At 45.2% G+C, this 26354-nt stretch overlaps 1 protein-coding gene across 1 annotated transcript in view; it reads left to right on the plus strand.

Moving 5' to 3' along the window:
- Nucleotides 1-26354, plus strand: part of tafa4 (TAFA chemokine like family member 4) — a 132604-nt gene that overhangs the window by 95242 nt on the left and 11008 nt on the right. The window contains exon 4 of the mRNA XM_002940513.5: nt 21556-21708. Coding sequence (XP_002940559.2) covers nt 21556-21708 — 153 coding nt within the window. The remainder of the gene's footprint in view (nt 1-21555; nt 21709-26354) is intronic.

The following is a 26354-nucleotide window of genomic DNA, read 5'->3' on the forward strand; positions in this document are numbered from 1 at the left end:
CCCCAGGAGGTTCCGAAAAATATCGTTAACGAACTCTTGGAAGACGGCTGGAGCGTTGCAGAGGCCGAAGGGCATCACGAGGTACTCGTAATGCCCATCACGGGTATTGAAAGCCGTCTTCCATTCATCGCCCTCTCGGATCCTGATGAGATTATAGGCCCCGCGGAGATCCAACTTAGAGAAAATCTTGGCCCCTTTAAGTTGGTCAAAAAGTTCTGAAATAAGGGGTAAAGGGTATCTGTTCTTAACAGTTATTTTATTGAGACCCCGGTAGTCAATACAGGGGCGGAGTCCACCGTCCTTCTTTTCAACAAAAAAGAAGCCAGCTCCTGCTGGAGAGGTAGAAGGACGGATAAATCCACGCTGGAGATTCTCAGAGATATACTCCTTCATGGCAGCCGTCTCTGCAGGGGATAAGGGATAGGTCCGCCCACGGGGTGGCATGATTCCAGGAAGGAGATCAATAGGGCAGTCATACCGCCGATGCGGGGGAAGAAACTCTGCTGACTTTTTACAAAAAACATCAGAGAAGTCCCTGTAGACGAAGGGCAGAGCTGAAAGACTCGTAGAGGAGACTGTAACCCGCTGGAGTGGCTGAGGAATTAAACAATGTCTTTGGCAGTATTGACTCCAACGGGAGATTTGACCCGATGACCAGTCAATGGAGGGGTTATGGAGTCGTAGCCATGGCAACCCCAGCACAACAGGAGACGAAGGACATGGGATGATCAGGAATGACATCTTTTCCAGATGTAGTGCTCCAATCTGCACAGATAGTTCACCGGTGGTTAAAGTGATGGTGTCCGTGGAGAGAGGTCTGTCATCGATGGCGAGGACCCGAATAGGAGGAGTCATTGGAAAGAGGGAAATGCCAACCTTTTTTGCGAATGCCAAGTCCATAAAGTTTCCTGCAGCTCCGGAATCAAGGAAGGCTGAGACTGGAATTGCCTGGGAGGGCAACCGGATCTGCACAGGAACATGAAATTGGTGAGATTGTTCCGCTGACTTAGGAACAATACTACCAGCAAAAGAAACAACAGTCTTACTTGAAGCAGGAGTATTCCCCAGCTTGACAGGGCAGGAAACCGCTAAGTGGGATTGTCCGCCGCAGTATAGACATAGGCCGGAAAGGCGTCTCCGAAGCTTCTCTTGTGCAGACAGTCGAGCCTTCCCAAGTTGCATGGGTTCCTCCGAAGGGGAAGTGGTAAACTGCGGAGAAGACGGGGGTATCATAGGGTTCTGGAAGCGCGGAGCCAGGACTGGATGAGACTTTTTACTCCGCTCTTTATCAGCCTGATGTTCTTTAAGGCGAGTGTCTACCTTAATAGCGAGAGCAATCAAATCTTCAAGGGAGTCAGGTAGATCTCTGGATACCAGGTCATCCTTCAGGCGGGACGATAGGCCTTGGTAGAAGACTGCCTTATAAGCCTCCTCATTCCAGGAAGTTTCCGCCATGAGGGTTCTAAAGTTTATGGCATACTCACTGGCACCGAGACTGCCCTGGCGGATTTGCAGCAGGCGTGAAGAGGCAGTAGCGACCCGACCAGGGGCATCAAAGATGGTTCTGAACATCTGTAGAAATTCCTTCACATCAAATGTCAGGGGTGACTGACTCTCCCAGAGAGAAGTTGCCCATTCCAGTGGTTTGCCCTCCAGACGAGACATAACGTAGCCCACCTTCGCTCGCTCACAGGAGAATTGGGAAGGTTGGAATTCAAACTGAATCTGGCATTGAGTCACGAATCCCCTGCAGGCCTGCGGATTGCCACTGTAGTGCGGAGGAGGAGGTATTCGTGGCTCACGAGCTGGCGGCATCGCTGGCAGAGGAACCACCACAGCAGGAGGAATTTCCGCGACAGCGGGAGTAGCAGGCAAACGGGACAAAATGGAATCAAGTACTTGCCCAATTCTGACTTGCTGGGATTCATACGCCTCCATACGGGACGCCAGCCCGCGAAGGGCTCTTCCGACGTCCAGTACCGCTTCCTCGGGATCCATGGCCCGAGTATAATGTCAGCGGGGGCCTCCGGCACCCACGGGAGAGGTGAAGTCAGGATCAAGGAGGAAGGCCGCTTCCAGCGAGTCCGAGCGAAGTACAGATGCAGGATAATCCAATAGAGAGGTCAGGTTCAGGCAAAGGTCACTAAAGGCAGGCAGCAAGGTTCAAGGTCAGGAACAGGCAAATAAACAGCAACAGGAAGCAGATAAGAATATTAGAGACCCAGGAACACAATAGGTATGTTGAGCTATACTCGGGCATTGAACCTGGGTCACTGGCGTCTTTTTGAGTTTGAATTTGGCGCCATAGCGCGTGACGTCATCGCGCCGGCGTCCTTGCGCCCACGTGGAGTCCTGGGCGCCGCCATCTTGGATTCGCCGCGCTGAGAAGGAGGACGCCGCCGCACACCAGGAGCAGGTAGGGAGCGGGAGCGGCGACGGTTCCTGACAGCATTATACTTTTTACTGTACCAACTGCAATAAGGAAATAGTACCCTCTTTAAGCCCCTGCCTTCTGACCTTCCCCAGAGCCTGGTCACCAATCCCTCTACGTGCCCCAAAGTCTGCCCCACTAGCATTTATCTAATTACCGTATATACTCGAGTATAAGCCGATCCGAATATAAGCCGAGGTACCTAATTTTAGCAAAGAAAACTGGAAAAACGTATTGACTTGAGTATAAGCCTAGGGTGGGAAATGCAGCAACTACTGCTAAGTTTCAATAATCAAAATAAATACCAATAAAATGACAGCTCCCCTCAGCGTCCTCCCCAACATCCCCCCAGCTCCCCCCCATTATCATGATGAAAGGTTTTTTTGCTCATGAGTTTTTCTTCCACTTTGCTTAAGAAAACATTGATCATCTGATCTACCATTAGGATGTCCCTATATACATCATACTACAAAATGGAAAGTAAGGGAAAATGTACTGTACCTGTTTTTTTTCAATAGTCGGTAGAGCATTCAGTCTGTTCCATTGAGATATGGTTTTTTTTGATTGGAATGATTATATTGACTGATCCTATATCTCATTTGTGAGGAATTAATCTCAGGGGAAGCAAATCCAGGTGATTTTTGCCATGTCCATGTCACACCCTATTACCCCCAGACCTTGTATCTTGCTCTGTCCCAGTTGGGGACATTAATGTGGGTGACTCCACAAAGAATCTATTAGGGTTGACAGGACTGAAGGCAATTCAGTAGTATATGATTTATTGTGGTAATGTGTGAATGTATGTGATATCGGTCTGGTGCAACCAGTAGTGATGAGCAAATTTTTTCGCCAGGCATGAATTCGCAGCGAATTTCCGCATTTTGCCATTGGAGAATTGTTTCGCAAAACTTCCGTTAAAATTCACAGCGTAAAAATTTGTTGCGCGCAATTTTTTCGTTGTGCGTCAAATTGGGCGCGGTTCGCAAATTTTTCACAGTTTTGCGAATTTCCTGCCGGTTCCGAGAATTTCATGCCACAGCGAAACGGGACAGATTTGCTCATCACTAGCAACCAGCTTGGGATTGTGCCAATCTGACTTAAAAGGCAACAGAAAAGCCTGAGATATTATGCAAGGATTGTGAGGTTTTCACTAACAAAGATGCAGATGCAAATAGCACAATTCCATGCAGGGAGTTGCACCCGCGGCGTCAAAAGAAATGCAATTGCACGTTGCCAGACAGATACAAGCTGCGGCCAACCTTTTCCTTGTTGGAATTGCATCACTTTTAGTCCCCAGACATTAAAATGATGTAAGGGTGCGATTCTTTTGTTGCAAGTCTGCTGCACCTACTGATGCAAATTGCTGTGGGTGCCGGTAGCTCCAGGGTCACAGTGTCAATAGGTAGGTCAATAGGTAGGGTCGCCACCTTTATAAAATAAATATACTGGTTTGGCTGGGGGTGTGTTCACAAGGGGCAGGTTGTCATGTTAAGTATGAAGAGTTATGATGTAGAGTGGGCGGGGTAGCGACATCGAGGCAGGGGTGGGCAAAGCCGACCGGGCGCCCTAGGCAACCCGGTCGGCCAACTCCGCCCACCTCCCCGATTAGATCAGTCATTGCCTCCGCCGCTAATGACAAGTGGCGGAGGCAATGACAAAGTAGCACTAGGGGTAGGCAGGAGAGGCTCCTGTTTGGCGCCCCTCAATCGTTGCGCCCTAGGCAGCTGCCTCTTCTGCCTACCCCTAGTTCCGGCCCTGCATCGAGGGGTCGTCACATTTAGAGGCTGGTGCGTGTCATAAAGTAAGGAAGCGGCAGTGGATTGGTTATTATAGGAGCTAATACAGGAAAAAAGGGGCAGATTGGAGATGGGCCTTGGCTGAAATTTTAGCGGCTAGGCGGGTGAAATACCAGCCAGATGGCAACCCTATCAATAGCTGGCACACAAGCAGAAGAGGAAGGTCAGACACAATGGCACTTGGTGCCACTATATATGGAGAGTGGTTGCATGCATGTACCTTTAATGTAGTTCTCAACCCCCCTAATGCCGCAACCCTTTAATACAGTTCCTCATGTTGTGGTGACCCCCAACCATAAAATTATTCCTAAGACCATCGGAAATATGTGTTTTCCGAAGCTCTTAGGCGACCCCTGTGAAAGGGTCATTCACCCCCCAAAGGGGTCCCGACTCACAGGCTGAGAACTGGTGCTCTAATGAATGAAGTCAATTTCGGCATGACCCGCTTGCAACGGCATTCGTAAATGACCCCTATCATCTTTATGCGTGATTTGGATCTCTATTCCTTAAGTCTACTGAAAAATCAATAAAACATTAATTAAACCCAATAGGGCTGTTCTGCCCCCAATAAGGGGTAATTATATCTTAGTTGGGATCAAGTACAAGGTACTGTTTTATTATTACAGAGAAAAGGGAATCATTTAACCATGAAATAAACCCAATAGGGCTGTTCTGCCCCAATAAGGGGTAATTATATCTTAGTTGGGATCAAGTACAGGTACTGTTTTATTATTACAGAGAAAAGGGAATCATTTAACCATTAAATAAACCCAATAGGGCTGTTCTGCCCCCAATAAGGGGTAATTATATCTTAGTTGGGATCAAGTACAGGTACTGTTTTATTATTACAGAGAAGGGGGAATCATTTAACCATTAAATAAACCCAATAGGGCTGTTCTGCCCCAATAAGGGGTAATTATATCTTAGTTGGGATCAAGTACAGGTACTGTTTTATTATTACAGAGAAAAGGGAATCATTTAACCATTAAATAAACCCAATAGGGCTGTTCTGCCCCCAATAAGGGGTAATTATATCTTAGTTGGGATCAAGTACAGGTACTGTTTTATTATTACAGAGAAAAGGGAATCATTTAACCATTAAATAAACCCAATAGGGCTGTTCTGCCCCCAATAAGGGGTAATTATATCTTAGTTGGGATCAAGTACAAGGTACTGTTTTATTATTACAGAGAAAAAGGAAATCAGTTTTAAAATTCTGAATTATTTGATTAAAATGGAGTCTATGGGAGACGGGCTTTCCATAATTCAAAGCTTTCTGGATAACGGGTTTCCGGATAATGGATCCCATACCTGTAATTGTCTCTTTAGACAAAACAGGGGGAAAATAAAAATGGTAATACTGTGGCTTTTAAAAATATCACATAGCCAAGAGCCTGTCCCTTCCCAAGGGGAAAGGAATGTTCTATAAAGAGGCCACAAAAGGCAACAGTGACTTAGAGCCGCCATGGCTGTAAAAGTAGATTAAAAAAAGCACATCCAGCGAATTGTTGTTCACCTTTGCCGGCCTGAAACATACATCACAGAAGGGAACGGCCGGGCCGGATCCAGTATTTAAGGGATTTATCAGCTGCCGTGCCATGATACAAACAGACTTTTTCACACAGACAGAAATCTCTTCTGCGCCTGAGAGTTTCTAAATGGTGCGTTTAAAGCTGGGAGAGCCGTAATTCCAAGAGACAGTTGCAGCCAGTGCCAGAAGCAGATGTAATGTTCACAGTATGTCATAAACCAATAAAAATAATGTTTTGCGATCTTTCAAAGTGTGTGCTCAGCAATAAAAAGCCTAGTGGTGATGGATTGGGATAAGTAAATAAACCGTTTAAAGGGCAAACAAACAAAAGCAACGTATGTTTTTTTGCAACTTACAGCTAGAAGTCATATCACGTTTAATAGAAAAGCCAATTTAGTTCCGTCTGGAGAAAAGATAACGCTTTCTGCCATTATTTCTTTAGGTTTAATGGGCAATTCTAAAGTTTAATTTTCTCCCATATCTGCCCTTATATAGTACCCATTGCCTTACATGTGTCTTGCCATTTTTATTGCCCTCTGCTGCTTACACCCTTGGGAATCTCAGTGCATTGTGCCTTTGTGCATTGAGCTTTCAGAAGGAGCCAGCGCTACACATTAGAACTGCTTTCAGCTAACCTATTGTTTCTCCTACTCCCATGTAACTGGAGGAGTCCCAAGCCGGACTTGGATTTCTTACTATTGAGTGCTATTCTGATACCTACTGGGAGCTGCTATCTTGCTCCCTTCCCATTGTTCTGCTGATCGGCTGCTGGGGGTGAGGGGGGGGGGGATATCACTCCAACTTGCAGCGCAGCAGTAAAGTGTGCCTGAGTCTGAGCTTTCAGAAGGAGCCAGCGCTACACATTAGAACTGCTTTCAGCTAACCTATTGTTTCTCCTACTCCCATGTAACTGGAGGAGTCCCAAGCCGGACTTGGATTTCTTACTATTGAGTGCTATTCTGATACCTACTGGGAGCTGCTATCTTGCTCCCTTCCCATTGTTCTGCTGATCGGCTGCTGGGGGTGAGGGGGGGGTATCACTCCAACTTGCAGCGCAGCAGTAAAGTGTGCCTGAGTCTGAGCTTTCAGAAGGAGCCAGCACTACACATTAGAACTGCTTTCACCTAACCTATTGTTTCTCCTACTCCCATGTAACTGGAGGAGTCCCAAGCCGGACTTGGATTTCTTACTATTGAGTGCTATTCTGATACCTACTGGAAGCTGCTATCTTGCTCCCTTCCCATTGTTCTGCTGATCGGCTGCTGGGGGTGAGGGGGGGGGGTATCACTCCAACTTGCAGCGCAGCAGTAAAGTGTGCCTGAGTCTGAGCTTTCAGAAGGAGCCACCACTACACAATAGCATAATAGCAAAACCTGTTTTTCCCTGCTTGGGTGCTATTCTCACATCTACCACCAGGTGGATTTTAGCAATCCAAGTGATTTTTGAACTCCATTTGTTGTCTACAGTGCTTCTCTGGCCTTCAGGAAAGGTGTTTTTTGGCAAGGAAATGGAGTCTGGGGTGTCAAAAATCAATGTATTCAATGTTTTTGTGGCTGAAGTTCTCACTGCTTCTCTCTGTATTTAATGTATTTTTGGTGCCACTACCTAATGTCTCTCACTTTATTTATTGTATTTTGGGTGCCACTACTTCTGCCCCTCACTGTATAATTTATTTATAATCTGGAGTTATCATTTAAAGAAGTCAATGTACCATTATTTACAAGAGTATACTCTGTGTATATAGCCTTGACTGTACAATGCACATGGGGCAGTTTTTTCTGCAGTGTATTTTAGCTGGAGAGAAATGCCTGATACCACCCAAAATTATTGGGCAGCAGTATGGGCAGTTTTGCCTATTTACCGCCTTCAGGGCAGTACCAGCAGTGCTATTAGCCCATGGAGGCATCAGAGGTGTCAGCGAGCTGCCATCTTGTTACCTGCCCATTGTTTTGCTGATGGACTTTGAAAAAACCTGTTTTCCCGTAACAATGTTTCCTTAATTTTGCATATTGACAGCTCAGATTTATATTTGTCATACAAATTGTCGCAAAGTACGGAAAAGTCGCACAAATTCAGGAAAATATTGCAGAAAAGTTGTAAACTTTAGAAAACATACCAAATTTTTTTAATCAGACCTGTGGTGCTTTGATAAAGGGGCCCCTAGATGCCATTTGTCACACAGCAGTTTTTATATTTCATTTCGGCGCTGTATCGAATGACAACAGATAAGGATTCGGTTCCTCCCACGTTTGTGCCTCTGAAAGCAGATTATTTTGCCGAGCATTTCCCTGTAGCTGGTGCCCCTGGAAGGCCAGATGTTAAGTACTTAGTTAAATGTTGTTTAACAGCCGTTTCCAACACAATCATCAGAGCCAACGTGTTCCCTTTCCTTATAATTACTGTTTCTGCTGAAAATCCACTAACACCTTATGCCATTAACCTTTGCGAGCGCCAGTCCTTGCCGGAGCGGGGAGATCCCTCCGGCTACAGAGAAGTATTTCCACCGACGGAGAAGCTGATCCATCCAATTCCTCTCTCTCGCCTCCCATTGCATAATCTCACGCCTCTCCTTCTTTTCAATTTCTGTGCCTTTCGCTGTCACCGTGTTGTGATTTATCGAGCGCTCACGTTTAATTCTCGGTTCCCTGGTGAAGACCGACGGTGCAGGTCTGATCATAGGTCAGCCGCACTTACTTATTCCAGGAGACTTCAATCTCCATATGGATAGGACCTCTGACTCCGAGCACAGGAGAGAGAGTGTATTACAAGATTTCCCAGAGATACCCGGCTCCTCGCTCGCAGGACACCGAAGGTCGTGTCTCTGTTTTATTTCACTCCTCTGGATTCTCATTAAAAGGTTTATTGAATTATCTGATGTTCTGAAACCCATCTCTCTTAATAGATGCAACAACCACTTGCTCTAAAGTTGCACTTCTCATCATTGCTTGGTGCCCTGACCTCTGTATATATAAATTTATAAACTTAATGATCAAGAAGACACACATTGTATTGGCTGATATGACTATCCATTTAGATCAGGCTTGATAGATCTGGATCTCACCCATTTCCCATTGGAATAAATGGTGTGAAGCATTGATATACTCCAGTCCTTTTGTATAAGCTGTAGCGCTGGTTATTGAAAGCATTTGGTACTGTGTTTCCCATAATTCCTTTTTATCTCAGAATCAGATTTCTGTTTGGTGCTACATGGGGTATATAGGAGGCTTCAGAACCCACACAAAGACACGAAAGTGCATAAAAGTGCAAACAGACCAGTGGCATAACTAGATATTACTGGGTCCCACAGCAAATTCACCAGACCAGTGGCGTAACTAGCTATTACTGGGTCCCACAGCAAAGTCACCAGACCAGTGGCATAACTAGATATTACTGGGTCCCGCAGCAAATTCACCAGACCAGTGGCATAACTAGATATTACTGGGTCCCACAGCAAAGTCACCAGACCAGTGGCGTAACTAGATATTACTGGGTCCCACAGCAAAGTCACCAGACCAGTGGCATAACTAGATATTACTGGGTCCCACAGCAAATTCACCAGACCAGTGGTGTAACTAGATATTACTGGGTCCCGCAGCAAAGTCACCAGACCAGTGGCGTAACTAGATATTACTGGGTCCCGCAGCAAATTCACCAGACCAGTGGCGTAACTAGATATTACTGGGTCCCACAGCAAAGTCACCAGACCAGTGGCATAACTAGATATTACTGGGTCCCACAGCAAATTCACCAGACCAGTGGCGTAACTAGATATTACTGGGTCCCACAGCAAATTCACCAGACCAGTGGCATAACTAGATATTACTGGGTCCCACAGCAAAGTCACCAGACCAGTGGCGTAACTAGATATTACTGGGTCCCACAGCAAAGTCACCAGACCAGTGGCGTAACTAGATATTACTGGGTCCCACAGCAAAGTCACCAGACCAGTGGCGTAACTAGATATTACTGGGTCCCGCAGCAAATTCACCAGACCAGTGGCGTAACTAGATATTACTGGGTCCCGCAGCAAATTCACCAGACCAGTGGCGTAACTAGATATTACTGGGTCCCACAGCAAAGTCACCAGACCAGTGGCGTAACTAGATATTACTGGGTCCCACAGCAAAGTCACCAGACCAGTGGCGTAACTAGATATTACTGGGTCCCACAGCAAAGTCACCAGACCAGTGGCGTAACTAGATATTACTGGGTCCCACAGCAAAGTCACCAGACCAGTGGCGTAACTAGATATTACTGGGTCCCGCAGCAAATTCACCAGACCAGTGGCGTAACTAGATATTACTGGGTCCCGCAGCAAATTCACCAGACCAGTGGCATAACTAGATATTACTGGGTCCCACAGCAAATTCAATCTGGGGCCTCGACACATGTGTTGACCAATTATACCAAGATACATTGAAATATATAAATTAGGGCCTTACTTGGCCCTCTACCCTCCTGGATGCCCCTGTGACTGCAAAGTCTGCTTACTCTGTAGTTACGCCTAGTTTTTTACAAATTTTATTCTTTTTAAAATTTACCGGCAATGTAGCTGCTTGTAAATCTGCAATATAGTCTGCCCAGTCTGCCCAGAACCCACCCCAAACTTACCCTTCTTCTACTTCCCCGATCCTCCTTCTGACATCTGTGAAGTCACAGCCCCTCCCCTTTCATCACAGCCCTGCCCTCCTACATCACAATCCGCCCCTTTTGTCTCTTTCCCCCCCCCTGCTGGTCTGTAAATGTATTTTAAAAAGATGGCAAACCTAGTTACACCCCTAAAACAGAATCTCCTTAAAAAAGGAAGAGCCTATGAAAAATCCTGACCACCCAGTCAGAAGACCCACAATGGCAAGATCTTTAAGGGTCCCTCTGCTCTTTATCCCCTGACCAGAAGGCTCACAATAGCATGATTCTGAAGCCCTTCTTCTCCAGAAAACTAGAGAGGGCCCCTCTGCCCTTTATCTCTGAGCCAGGCAAAGGTATTCAGACCCCCCATTGCCGCAAGTCTAGGGGTTGTCCCTATATCCCTACCCTCCAATCAGAAGGCCTACAAGGGTAGGGTAATCTTCAAAGACTCAATAGAGTCCCACAATATAATGTGCTCTTGGTAGGGAAAGTTGCGGGGGGAATCAGTGTGATGGCCGCACAATCCTTACTAGATCTTCGGTTCAGACGCCTGTCGCACCAAACGAAGGAAAAAATACAAAAATAAAAGTGTAAATGACAAAACAGGAGTGATAATAATTCTGCTGCTCAACGTTGGCATTCCATGTGTATAACAAGCGCCGAGATCCTTCCAATAAATATTCCCACCATTACTAATTAGCGTACAAGATTAAAGCTACTACTTGTGTGTGTCAGAGAAAGAAATAAATGAGCGTTTTAATTAATTCTTGGTATTTTTCATAGATAATGGAATTTAATTAGTTTTAATGATGTTTTCTAGGAAGATAATTCCTCAGGTCGCTACCTAAATGTTGGTGGCCTCATATACCTCAGGTTTCCCCGGTAGTAATAGGGTCAGCCTTTTATGGGGTTTTTTGCCTTCCTCTGGATCAACTAGCAGTTAGGCAGGTTATATATAGGCATTATTTTCAACCTAACTTACTATGTTACTATGTTACATGACTGCTACTAACTGGATCATTGTAGAACCTCCAATGTTGTGAAATACAAGTCTGACGTAAGACTCCCACCCCATGAAAAACTGTGGCCATGTTATTTCCAGTTGCTCTTCCCACAAATTCCTCAAATTCCACCATCTGAAGTTCAAATAACCGAAACCTTACATTCTAAGGGCTTCATTATAAACACACCCGCAGTGTACAAAGTGTAATTTTGGATACAATTCCCCATGTATTTACTCACAATGCAGCACTATTGCACACGAATAGGATGCAATTGAGATTTGCGCGTGCTGCACCCAGTGTTGGACTGAGGAGTATCTGCCATCTGGGCTCACCCTACCCCAGACGTAAGCTCCTGTTCCTTCAACACCACCCATAATCCACTGCACACAGAATACCACACTTCCTCCTTGTGGCCTTGATAGGGGTGGGAGCGCCCGCAGTTCCCAGTGGGGGAAAAAGGCCTGTGTCACAGAGGGCCACAGGGCCCACCAGTTTTTTCCTGGTGTCCCATGAACTCAGTCCGGCCCTGGCTGCACCTAATGATGACAAAGGCAGTGGGCACCCTGATATAACCACCACCTTCAGGGTGATGGTAGTTCCAGGGTTTCCTACATCAGTAATTATACTTGATTCATCATACAGACTGGGCAGATGCAATGGTGCTTGGTGAAATTATGTGCATTTGGGGGCAAGTAGTATAAATAGCATCTATAGGTCCCCATTGCTTCCAGTTTCCATTTTTTTGAGCACCGTCAGGTTTTATATTGGTTGCCTGCTGGTTCCCTGCAGTTACATTTACAAAGAAATTCACCCAACAAAATGGCTCTCTTGCTGAAATTACTCTGTGAATATTGTGCCACCTGTGTTAGGCAGCTCTGTATTCATGAGAGGAGGGTGGGGGGAAACACTTGGGAGATGAAGAGAGCACTAAGGAGCACACTTTAACATCAGAGGTCTCAGTAACTGACCCCCATAATAGAATAAGAAATAGTGTAAAGTGTCTCGTTGTCTTGCCAGTTGGAGACACAAGTCAATAGCAGCTAATGGACCATAGGTTGGACACTGAAGATAATGGACCCCTATCACTATTAAAGGTGGTCTTCAGCAGTGGTTCTCAACCTCTGGGTTGAGAAACAGTGTCCCATCTTAAATGCACCAATAAAGAAGAAGAACAGATTTTGGGCCGGTTAGACATTGAGTGATATTACCCAGGCTATCTGAAGAATAATAGAATGCAAATGTAATCATGTACGGAACCCTGGATGGGATCCAACTGACAACGGCACAAAATTGCTTGTTCAGGAAGAACTTGTGAATAGTAAGATAATTAATAAAACCTTGAGTAATAATACATTATGTGAAAATAATCCCAAATATTAAGCAGGAAGCCCATAAATCATACATAAAACAGCCAGCTCGGCGGTTGCCTGAGGCTACTTCTTTACAATGCCGCAGCCAAAGACTGGGGTGAAACCATATGGAATCTAGAAAAAAAGCCGCATTTAGTCCCAAGGAATCGCTGATGACTGAATCACAGGTAACGTGCGACATCTTTTAATGCTTCATCTTTTATTCTCTCACATAACTTTCTTCTCACTTTCGCTTCCGGCTTCGTTAGTCTACTCATTTATATTCATTGGGTGGCGCGACTGAGTTGGGTGCCGGCTCTTCTGCTATAGTGATGTTGCCCCATACATACTGGAGAATACTACAGATAGGTAGTGATGGGCGAAATGTTTCGCCAGGCATGGATTCGTGGCGAATTTCCGCGTTTTGTCATTGGGGGATTGTTTCGCGAAACGGCTGAAAAAATTTGCCGCAGAAAAATTCGCCACACGTCCAAAAATTGTCTCGGGCGACAAAAGAATAGCCGCACGACAAAAGAATAGCCGCACGACAAAAGAATAGCCGCGGGCGACAAAAGAATAGCTGCGGAGAACAATTTTTTTTGATGCACGACATTTTCAGCGTTTTGCGAATTTTTCGCCATTTTGCGAATCTTTTGAAAGATTTGCACATTTTTCGGCGAATCGAAACGGGACAGATTCGCTCATCACTATAGATAGGGACACAAGGAGATAATCACAGAAAAATGGCATTTTATTTTGAATTGGAATGTATTTTGTTAAATCCTGTTATAAAAAATAGAAAGAAAATGTCAATAGGTGTAAAAGAAAAAGATAATGACATTGTAATTGTGCAAATTGTGTAATAATAAGTGAGGGACCTCTCTTAAGGTGGCCGTACACCTTCAGATCTGCTCGCTTGGCGATGTTGCCTACGGGTGGGCGATATCGGAGAATCCAGGCTAATTCGATCGTTTGGCCCTACGAGGGGTATAGGCACAGTCGCATCAATGAGCCGATGCGGTCCCCAATCCGACTAGATTTTTTAACCTGCCCGATCGATATCTGGCCGATTTCAGGCCAGATATCGGTCAGGCAGGCCTGTCGGTAGTGCCCATACACGGGGCAATTAGCTGCCGAATCGGTCTAAGGGACCCATATCAGCAACTAGAATCTGCCCGTGTATGGGGACCTTTAGACCAACGGGAAAAGATGTTGGGTGATATTCGGTGGCAAGGTGGCACCAAGTTGCCTTAAATTTGCCCCCATTCCAGCTTTTAAAATAAAAAAACTGCATTTTTGCAAGTGATTTTAGGCAATTATGACCTGAAAATGTGGCTGCCCCTTATTCATGGCCTTATCACGAGGGGCTGATTGAGCTTTGCCCCTATTTTGGGGCACCGCACTTGGGACTGTACTGCATTTGCTCTTACCGGTGGAACACTAAGTGGCAAATCTATTCATCTTTGAGTTTGTGGCAAAATCTTACTCAACAAGTTAATCCATTTGCCCCTATGAGTAGAATGTAGTTAAGAACTCTGAGAACTTTGACCTAAGAGCAGCTACAGGGCAACAGGCTGGAGATCTGTAATAAGTCAAATCAAATGGACTTGCTGGTTTTTTCTATAAGTATAATGCAGTTAAGACTTTGGTACAGGAGCAGCTACAGCTACAGGCTGGAGATCTGTAGAAATAAGTCAAATCAACTGGAACTGAAGATGTTTCTTCGAGAAAAACATAGCAAGTTTAGTTGATTTGACTTATTACTACAGATATACCATGACTTGGATGAAGGAGAACCTTCACAGACATACAACAGGCTGGGGACTCTACATTTTTCTTCTTATATTGGGATCATTTTCCCTCTGTCTATCAAAACATTTCCTTGGTGGGTGACTCCTCATGGATAACAATCACAGGAGAAAGTGGAATAAGGGGGATGGACAGCATAGAGAGAATTCAGTGGAGGAATTATGTGAGGCACTTGCCATCACAATAGCCCTGAACTAAATGGAAGGCAAGGCCAATTGCAATGTACACAAAACTTTTGGCATCTCTTGTTTGATACTAATGTTGTCGACAAGTTGTCATAACTCAAAACTGCGGGATTGGACCCTCAGTTCTATCCCAATATAACTTGTTTCCATAATCCATTTGGCACTGCACTGATCATGGGACAATGTCCATCACTGAAGGAACTCTTGATGATATAAGTACAGCTCCATGTCCCTGATATGGGGCTTTATCTTCCTGATGAGATAATGATTGAATTCTGGGCAGGTTTAGGCAGGTTTAGGCCTTATTCTATATAAAAGAAAATTGTATATGCCAATGGCATGGGACAAACCAACTATGAACAGAATAACCATTCTAAAAAGGACTTACTGTAGAGTAGGGCAGAGAGGGGAATATGGATGGAGATACCAACCCTGTAGGTGCTCCCTTTTAAGTGAATAGCATTGGTAAAATAAAATAAAATATTATTAAATGATATAATATAGATATTGTTAGTTTTTATATCATTAGTATCTGAGCCAGACATATAAAGATTGATAAAGAAGCTGCCGGGGGTCCTAATAGTGGTCTTGACTGATGGACGTATCAACATATGTGTGCAAAACAGATCATATTCCTGTAATGGGGGTAAAGAAGGCAGGCTCTAAGAACCTTTGGATGTGATACTTTCTGTACTTTCTGTTTATTCCACTGGTCCCAGGATCCCACCAATAGTGAATAGATGTTACAATGATTTGTAGCTCATCAAGAACTGGAAGACCACAAGTTGAGGGCCCCTTCTTTATACACAGCAGGACTGACTCTGGCCTATGGGACTTCATCTTTGGAAGGGACGGAGGGTTAAAAGGAGTGCAGTCTGGGTAACACTCATAAATCTGATTAGAATTTACAATGCTGTACCTTATATACCATCTGTGGTATCTAGAACTGTTGGCCTGGGGATCTCACTAAGCAAGACAACTGTGAATGATTGTACCTCTCTGTTTGGGTTCCCAACATTGGGTAGAACCATCATCTCTGCCTCTGACCTGGCTGCTACAGGTGCCAGAATAGCTGATATACATACATTCCTGCTGTTGGAAAAGTTATGTACTTACGATCCTCACCATTTCACTGTGTCAGAAGGATGATTTGCAGCTGAAGCCACTTCAGCTTCCCGTCTGGCCAGTGATATTTTAAATTGAAAACTGACATTTAGCAAACGAAGCTGCGTCCCTACGCTGCCCATAAATTCCTCCTGTAAATCTCACCCTGCAATAAATCACTGCAATTTCAATTTTCAGTTTAAATCAGTGGAAATTGGGAAGTTAACTGGGTTCCATAACCGACTAATGTGGGCGAGAGAGAGAGTCATTCCCAGCAGCTATAGTCATTTGTACTGAAACCTAAAGTGATAACTGCACAACTATATGGGGCCGATTAAGTACGACAGGTCCAAAATACAAAAATATTTTCTGCAACTTTTTCGTACATTTGCACAACTTTTTTGTACTTTGAACGACTTTTTCGTACTTTGCAACAAAATTTGTATTTATCGCAACAAGTACGAAAGTCTCGGATTCATTCAAGCTTCGGTATGGTGACTTTCCTTGGGGCGGATTGGAGCTGCAGAGTGCCATTGAGCCCTATGGGAGACTTTCCTTGGGGCGGGTTGGAGCTGCAGAGTGCCATTGAGCCCTATAGGAGGCTTTCCTTGGGCCGGGTTGGAGCTGCAGAGTGCCATTGAGCCCTATGGGAGACTTTCCTTGGGCCGGGTCGGAGCTGCAGAGTGCCATTGAGCCCTATGGGAGACTTTCCTTGGGCCGGGTTGGGGCTGCAGAGTGCCATTGAGCCCTATGGGAGACTTTCCTTGGGCCGGGTTGGAGCTGCAGAGTGCCATTGAGCCCTATGGGAGACTTTCCTTGGGCCAGGTTGGAGCTGCAGAGTGCCATTGAGCCCTATGGGAGACTTTCCTTGGGCCGGGTTGGAGCTGCAGAGTGCCATTGAGCCCTATGGGAGACTTTCCTTGGGCCAGGTTGGAGCTGCAGAGTGCCATTGAGCCCTATGGGAGACTTTCCTTGGGCCGGGTTGGGGCTGCAGAGTGCCATTGAGCCCTATGGGAGACTTTCCTTGGGCCGGGTTGGAGCTGCAGAGTGCCATTGAGCCCTATGGGAGACTTTCTTTGGGCCAGGTTGGAGCTGCAGAGTGCCATTGAGCCCTATGGGAGACTTTCTTTGGGCCAGGTTGGAGCTGCAGAGTGCCATTGAGCCCTATGGGAGACTTTCCTTGGGCCGGGTTGGAGCTGCAGAGTGCCATTGAGCCCTATGGGAGACTTTCTTTGGGCCAGGTTGGAGCTGCAGAGTGCCATTGAGCCCTATGGGAGACTTTCCTTGGGCCAGGTTGGAGCTGCAGAGTGCCATTGAGCCCTATGGGAGGCTTACCTTGGGCCGGGTTGGAGCTGCAGAGTGCCATTGAGCCCTATGGGAGACTTTCCTTGGGCCGGGTTGGAGCTGCAGAGTGCCATTGAGCCCTATGGGAGACTTTCCTTGGGCCAGGTTGGAGCTGCAGAGTGCCATTGAGCCCTATGGGAGACTTTCCTTGGGCCGGGTTGGAGCTGCAGAGTGCCATTGAGCCCTATGGGAGACTTTCCTTGGGCCAGGTTGGAGCTGCAGAGTGCCATTGAGCCCTATGGGAGACTTTCCTTGGGCCGGGTTGGGGCTGCAGAGTGCCATTGAGCCCTATGGGAGACTTTCCTTGGGCCGGGTTGGAGCTGCAGAGTGCCATTGAGCCCTATGGGAGACTTTCTTTGGGCCAGGTTGGAGCTGCAGAGTGCCATTGAGCCCTATGGGAGACTTTCTTTGGGCCAGGTTGGAGCTGCAGAGTGCCATTGAGCCCTATGGGAGACTTTCCTTGGGCCGGGTTGGAGCTGCAGAGTGCCATTGAGCCCTATGGGAGACTTTCTTTGGGCCAGGTTGGAGCTGCAGAGTGCCATTGAGCCCTATGGGAGACTTTCCTTGGGCCAGGTTGGAGCTGCAGAGTGCCATTGAGCCCTATGGGAGGCTTACCTTGGGCCGGGTTGGAGCTGCAGAGTGCCATTGAGCCCTATGGGAGACTTTCCTTGGGCCGGGTTGGAGCTGCAGAGTGCCATTGAGCCCTATGGGAGACTTCCAAAATCATGCACAGAAGGATCAAAGCCAGAAAGGTTTTCCCGACGTTTACGATAGTTCGGATACAAAAATTTTGTGACTTTCGGATCGCCAATATGATATTATCGTGACTATTACAATTTTTTTCATAATATTTCGTGATATTTGCGATCATCAGAAATTATCGTATCTAATCTGAATTTTACCCATTTTGGGATTCGAACATGTACTTTGATGAATGTGCCCCTATTTGTAATGGTATTTAGGTTATTTGTCTCTGAAAATAAGTTTAGTCCAGTTTGAAAATTAAAAAAATTAGAAATGATAGAGTTTTAGCAAATGTGCCCCTAAGCCTTTGTGCTGTTACCCCCAATAAGGAACCTTTAAACAAACGTTGCGCAGCGCTGATAATGCAACATTATTCTGTATTCGAGTAATTTTTGGGAATCCATGATAGAATTTTGCAGAAAAAAATGCTGATGTCATAATTATGTGCCCATTGGTAGTGATGAGCGAATTTTTTCACCAGGTGTGGATTCGCCATTGGCGAATGGTTTTGCGAAACTTCTGGGAAAATTCACCGCAAGTAAAAAAATTTAGTCGCGCGTCAAATTGAGCACGGTCGTGACAAAATTTGGGCGTGGTTGTGTAAAAAAGGACACAAAAAGGGCGTAAAAAGCGCAGGCGTAAAAAAAAAAGACGCGGGCGACCAAAAAAATCACGTGACAAATGTGTTTTTCGCCGTTTCGAGACTTTTCTTGTCATTTCCCAATTTTTATGGTGAAGCAAAACAGGACAGATTAGCTCATCACTACCCATTGCCTTCAAGGTCAACCAATGGGAACTGATCCCTCCCCAGCCCCTCCCCCTGTCTATACAAGAAGCTGTCTGGGTTCGGAAGAAATTGACAACATGGGAACTTGTTTTTTAGGATAATGGGTTTCTGGATAAGGGATCCCATACCTGTACTACGTAGTTAAAAATGGTCTCCAGTCAACAACAAAGTCCCCAGTCTTTGTGGATGGGCTTGTTAGTAGCAATGAATGGAATTTTTCACCAGGTTTCCCTCATAGACTCCAATGGCTGCAATATATATCAGTAAATATTGCCCTTTTACATCCTTTCCCTTGAGCCGCCATTTAGTGATGGGCTGGGTGCTCCCTCAGAGATCAGCTGACAGGAAGTGATGCAGCTCTAACTGTAACAGGAAGTAGTGTGGGAGCAAAAGGCAGAACTCTGCCCATTCATTGGCTGATGGGGCCTAGCATGTATGTGTGCCTTGGCTTGTTTGTGTGCACTGTGAATCCTATGATCCCAGGGGGCGGCCCTTAGTACTTAAAATGGCAGTTTTCTATTTAGGATTACCCAATGGCACATACTACTAAAAATGGTTTATATAGATGAAGCAGGTTTTACATATAATCTGGTTTATGGGATATATTTTTATAGAGACCAACATCGTTTGGGGGTATAGTTTCCCTTTAAAACAATTCAGGAGAAATCAAGTAAACTGACGATTTGTTGGGCACTTTCTCCAGTAACTTTAAAAGAACAGTTTCACAGGGAAAGTCTTTGTTTCTTCGCTATGTTTGCATCAGAATATTCCTTTAAAGTTCCTACGTAGGAAAAAATCCATCTGCTTTTCAGCGGGGAGCTCAGCGGCCGCCTGGCGCGGGATATCATTAGCCGGCTCTTTATACAGGCGGCGGGATACTACAAAGCCATATTGAGCTGTTTATTCTGCCAGGCTCACAGATGATAACTTACTAATAGAAATACTTATTATTGATGATTACCTTTTTCCTGTTTTTCTGAATTACCGGGTTTTAACAGGGGCAAAGGCCAAGCTAAACCTACGCTGATCGATGTCCCTGGGAATAGAAACGTAGGTTTTGTGTGCGCTTAACCATTCCAAATAAATACTCAATGGTTATATCCGGTTCTGAGTGCTGAAACGCTAGGAAATGGTTATTACAGGTATGGGACCTGTTATCCAGAATGCTCGGGACCTGGGGTTTTCCGGATAAGGGATCTTTGCGTAATTTGGATCTCCATAAATTAAGTCTGCTAAAAATTATTTAACCATTAAATAAACCCAATAGGGCTGTTCTGCCCCCAATAAGGGGTAATTATATCTTAGTTGGGATCAAGTACAGGTACTGTTTTATTATTACAGAGAAAAGGGAATCATTTAACCATTAAATAAACCCAATAGGGCTGTTCTGCCCCCAATAAGGGGTAATTATATCTTAGTTGGGATCAAGTACAGGTACTGTTTTATTATTACAGAGAAAAGGGAATCATTTAACCATGAAATAAACCCAATAGGGCTGTTCTGCCCCAATAAGGGGTAATTATATCTTAGTTGGGATCAAGTACAGGTACTGTTTTATTATTACAGAGAAAAGGGAATCATTTAACCATTAAATAAACCCAATAGGGCTGTTCTGCCCCCAATAAGGGGTAATTATATCTTAGTTGGGATCAAGTACAGGTACTGTTTTATTATTACAGAGAAAAGGGAATCATTTAACCATTAAATAAACCCAATAGGGCTGTTCTGCCCCAATAAGGGGTAATTATATCTTAGTTGGGATCAAGTACAGGTACTGTTTTATTATTACAGAGAAAAGGGAATCATTTAACCATTAAATAAACCCAATAGGGCTGTTCTGCCCCCAATAAGGGGTAATTATATCTTAGTTGGGATCAAGTACAGGTACTGATTTATTATTACAGAGAAAAGGGAATCATTTAACCATGAAATAAACCCAATAGGGCTGTTCTGCCCCAATAAGGGGTAATTATATCTTAGTTGGGATCAAGTACAGGTACTGTTTTATTATTACAGAGAAAAGGGAATCATTTAACCATTAAATAAACCCAATAGGGCTGTTCTGCCCCCAATAAGGGGTAATTATATCTTAGTTGGGATCAAGTACAGGTACTGTTTTATTATTACAGAGAAAAGGGAATCATTTAACCATTAAATAAACCCAATAGGACTGTTCTGCCCCCAATAAGGGGTAATTATATCTTAGTTGGGATCAAGTACAGGTACTGTTTTATTATTACATTATTCTCAGTTCCCCCAAACCAGGTAGTTAGTAGTAGTTTTGAATTCTTGACTTGGGGGCAAGTTTTGGTTGAATAAAAACAAGATTTCCTACCAAATAAAGCCCCTGTAAGCTGATAGGGTGCATAGAGGCTGCCTAATAGCCAATCACAGCCCTTATTTGGCACCTCCATGAACTTTTATGGTGCTTGTGTTTCTCCCCAAGTCTTTTTACATTTGACTGCGGCTCACAAGTAATAAAGGTTGGGGACCCCTGCTCTATATCGAACCAGAGACAGGAATATGCCATAAAACCCCAGGGTCAATTGGGAAACATCCATCCAACAGGAAACAGTTACTTGGGAAACATGTAGTTGTTTTGGCTTTCTCAAAAACCTTACCTTACTACTTACATATAGAAGCTCAACGTTGACTGAAATCTTTAGTACTTGTTGGAGTTGAACAAATTCGAATGAATTCTAGTCCTTTTCACATTTCTTCTGAGCAATTGAATCTCTTGTATCAGCTTTCTTAATGGCTGCTTCTTGCTAAAGTCTTGCTGAATGTCTGCGGTAAGGCCTGGTGGGCTCAACATCTAACCCCCTGCTGTTGTCGTTTCTAGGATATCAAGTAAAGCAAGGTACCTGTGAGGTTGTCGCACTTCATCGATGCTGCAATAAGAACCGAATTGAAGAACGATCACAAACCGTGAAGTGTTCTTGCTTCCCGGGGCAGGTTGCCGGCACCACCAGGGCCCAGCCATCTTGCGTGGAGGGTAAGTGGAGATATAATACATTTAGTAGATACAGTTTTTCAATGAATTAGAAAAGGTTCAGATGAAGCACCAGGGAGGATATAAACAATAGACCTTATGGCAATGAATTGAATACAGAGGGCTTGAAGTGTTGTTGATGGGAGATGATGATGTTTGCTCCATCTGTACAAATCTCCTGTCAAATAGACTGCATTGGCTCATTGATATGGTCCTCACCCCAACAGCTCCCTATCCTATCCTATTCACCTTAGATGGGCATATCCGGGGAAAGATCTTATAGTGAATGGCCACCTTTACTATATTGTTTGCATACAACAGGCTACATTAACAATCTCTGGGAGTTAGGTCTTGATGAGCTGCTAAAGAAGTTGTTTCTCAAATTGGATAAGGAAAGAACTAAGTCAACCATCTGCAGTTTGTGTTACTTGTCCTTTAAGATGCATCAGATCCTGCCCCCAGTGGAATCCTGCTCTTAATGCATTGGCCTGGAAAGAAGGTCCCTATACTTGGTCCAAAGTGGTCCCCATAGTTCCATAGATTATTTCTCCAGCCCCCTGTTGGTTACTCAGTATGCCCAGTAGGCACTTAGACCAGGCCAGAGCTCACTGAGCATGTGCAGAGCCTCTGACACCAGTAAGACATTGAATGACTTTGTGTAGTACCCCTGACATAGAGGGCAGACCAAGTGCCAAGTGGTCATTGGTCAATTGTGTATATATCAAAATAGTGTATGTAGCCTAAAGGTGGCCATACACGCTAAGATCCACTCGCTTGGTGAGGTCGCCAAGTGAGCGGATCTTCTCCTGATATCCCCCACCTACGGGTGGCTGATATCGGGTTGGCCCTGGGGCCAAACGATTGAATTAGAACGACGGGTATAGGCGCCCGTTGGTTCGGGGACCGCATTGATTCGTTGATGCGGTCCCCGAACTGACGGGCGCCTATACCCGTCGTTCTAATTCAATCTGACTAATTTTCAAACCTGCCCAAACGAGATCTGCCCGATTTTAGGCCAGGTCGGGCAGGCCTGTCGTTAGTGCCCATACACAGGCCGATAAGCTGCCGAATCTGTCTAAGGGACTGATATCGGCAGCTAGAATCGGCCCGTGTATGGCCAGCTTAACTCAGTTGCAAAGCATTATGGGAATAAAGAGTAAAGTTGCTCTCCCAGATACCTGCTATTCTCTAGTGATAAAATCAGGCTCATAAAAAGATGAGTAAATCGTGCCATTAAAACACAACCAAAATGATCACTTTAATGCCACTGTACATCCTGCCTAGTTTTACTATGATTTACTTTTTTTAACCACCCTAATTACTATTATTTTTCTTATTATAAGGTTTTATTTCACATTATAACGCCGCTGTTCATATGGAAACAAACTGCTCCCTCTTTGACCACTGGGGGGCGAGCTTGCCTCTTATGCAAGCTGCTTCCATTTCCCCATAAATGTAGATTTTGAGATTTTTAACCCGTGTTTTCGGCTTCCCTGAATTTAAAGCAGCTACACGGAAATAATCTCATTCCGATCATAATATTCCCCGGCACCAAACCCAGTAACATCGTCTACTACAGTAAATTAATATTTTGTAACTTATGCCTGACTGCACTGTGTTATGTTTGTATTAATGATGCTTCATGTTGCTTCTCAATCTGTTCCATTATAAAACAAGGCAATTCATCTTTCTTTTTTTCCCCGTGTTCGTTTCCTAACCCCATTCTAAATCATTGACGAATAAGGATTCTGGAAATAAATTCTGATACATTCCTGCATTTAATCATTTGATGTGTTCTTTTTCTTGCAATGGATACAAATAACATTGGGTGTGTTTTAGAGGTTCTTTAACGCTTTGTGGTGGGGGGGGGGATTCACTAAAGCATTAAAATTGAACAGGTTCTTTTGCCGTCAGTGAACTAGCAGTGAAGTTGGCAAAAAAATACCTGTATGATACATACCTTGGGGATACAAGAGGCAGCTGTTCATAGGACCCCTTTTCAGACCCATTATATAATACCTTAGGGCAGGGTTGTCCCCATACGTTCTATATTCGTAACCCTGAGCAACCCAATTTGCCCCAAACTGGCTCATCCCCACCCATTTTTTGGTGGGCTGCGCCCCCCCTGGTTCAGTGGGCCACTGATAGTAGTCCTGCTTGTCCCAGACTGATGGTGGGACTGTCTTAGGGCTTTATTATCATTGAGCTTGATCCAAGTGCTAGAACCAAGGGTCCCCAAACTTCTGACCCAAGGGGCCGGATCAAGGGCCCCTCAGACTGTTAGGGGGCCAGACCGCCATCACCAGGTGCCCAATCCGCCACTCCCCCCGCCGCTGCAACTGCAGGGGCGGGGGTGCCTCTTTCATATCCCGCTATCAAACCAGACTGTTCACAACTCCTCCCTCTCGGCGCTGAGTCCTACCTGTACCTGTTCCCCCCAGTCCGTCCTTCATCTCAGCCCCCCTGTGCCGCTCCCCGCTGAGTCCTCTCTCTCCACTGCCAGGTGGGAGGACGCAGCGGGGACCAGGTAAATTCCACTGGGGGGCTGGATCCGGCCCATGGGCCGTAGTTTGGGGACCGCTGGCTAGAACACATACCCCATATGTAATAAAAGGCTCTTACCCAGGAGCAGTAACCAATAGCAACCAATAAGATGTTTCCTTTTAAAGGAAGAACCACAATGTGCCAAAATGTTAGCAAAAAACACACTGGTCCGTGGTACAGCAATCCTTTTCTGCCTTCTTTCTGCTCGCCGGCTGCGTATGTGAAGTAGAGTGAAAAGCTGCAATTTTTGACTCTACTGCACATGTGCGTGCCCTGGGATCGCAGCGAAAGGAGAAGAAAGGAAGAGGGTCGCTCGCCTGCATATACCCCGGGCTGGAGCGATTTTCTGCTAATAGTAGGATGAGACATCGCAGTCAGATGCAATTGCCTGTTTATCAATGAGATGGGAATAAAGTTGGACCCAACGCTACACAACTAATGTTCTAATCCAGTGATCCCCAACCAGTGGCTCAGGGCAACATGTTGCTCCCCAACCCCTTGGGTGTTGCTCTCAGTGCCCCCAAACCAGGGAGTTATTTTTGAATTCCTGACTTGGGGGCAAGTTTTGGTTGAATAAAAACAAGATTTCCTACCAAATAAAGCCCCCTGTAAGCTGATAGGGTGCATAGAGGCCCCTAATAGCCAATTACAGCCCTTATTTGGCTCCTCCATTAACTTTTATGGTGCTTGTGTTGCTCTCCAAGTCTTTTTACATTTGACTGTGGCTCCCGAGTTGTGGCTCAAGGTTGGGGACCCCTGTAATCTAATCCAACAACATAAAGTGTGTTTCTCATTGAAATACATTACATTGACTGATGTAGAAGCCAAGAAACAATTCAATGTTATGGCATTAAATTTTGCTTTATGGTTTTTGTTAATAATTTAGCTGCTAAGAGAACATATTGACATGCACAATACAACGCGGGGAGTCTTGGGCTTCCACCTAAGAACTGGCAGTGGGTGACATGGCCGTGTATATGACAATAAATCCATTGTAATGTATAGCGGTGAGCAGTTTATCCCTTGGTTTGTTCCTTTGGGTGTCAGCGCCTTTGGGTATCGGACCCTTTGTGTCAGTGGAGTTTTTATGGATCTTAAAGTCGCTACACAAAGGACCGGCCAGAAGCTGTTCTGATGCAGTCAAAAAGCATTGCCTTATCCATATGGTGTCCTTTTGTGCAAAAGAACCCAAATTCAACTGTTACATTGTTGTGTATTGTCTGCCTCTCTGTCAACTAACAAACAGAACACTTGTTCCGCAGAAATAAACTCTTAATAACTATTATATCTTTAGCCCAATGGCGCCTCTAACTGCCCCTAGAATTGATGGAGCTTTTACTCCCTGCAGCACGGTGTCCTAGTGGCTCACCCACTGTCACCAACCCTGGCTCTTGGGTCCTGTCGGGCAAAGCTGGGTGCCCTGCTCCCACAATAAGGTTCATCATATTTCCTGGGAGTTCCAAACGTTGCCTTTCCATTAGTCAAGACAGTTCACTATGAGAGTCGAGTACCCTTGGGAGGTTCAATCTAAACTAATTAGCGATGCTCATAATCCTCTCCTCCTACCGCTCATTGTATCTACTAATATATAAACACAGCCTTAAGGTGGCCATACACGCACCGATATTATCGTACGAAACCTCGTTTCGTACGATAATCGGTGCGTGTATGGCATGTCAGCGAGCCGACCGATATCGCAGGAAGCTGCTGAAATCGGTCGGCTCGCCGATCGGCCAAGTTAGAAAATTTTGATCGGGCGCCATAGAAGGCTCCTGACCAAAATTCTCCCTTCAGAGCTGAATCGGCAGAAGGAGGTAGAAATCCTATTGTTTCTACCTCCTTACCTGCCGATTCAGCCCTGAATGGTGTGTGGCGGATCTGACGATGTTTCGTGCGACCGACGGTCGTACGAAACATCGTGAGATCGCCACGTGTATGGCCAGCTTTAGATACCCACATGTATCCGCCAGATGTTATTTCCATTGTACATACAGCGACTGCTTCTTAACCTGCCTCAGATTTCCTTTAGAATGGAGACAATTTGCTGCTTTCCCTGACTCCTCTCCCTACCCACTAGCATTGCATTCTGAGTCAATATGTCCGTT

Source organism: Xenopus tropicalis, chromosome 4 (assembly GCF_000004195.4).
Source record: "Xenopus tropicalis strain Nigerian chromosome 4, UCB_Xtro_10.0, whole genome shotgun sequence".
NCBI lineage: Eukaryota > Metazoa > Chordata > Amphibia > Anura > Pipidae > Xenopus > Xenopus tropicalis.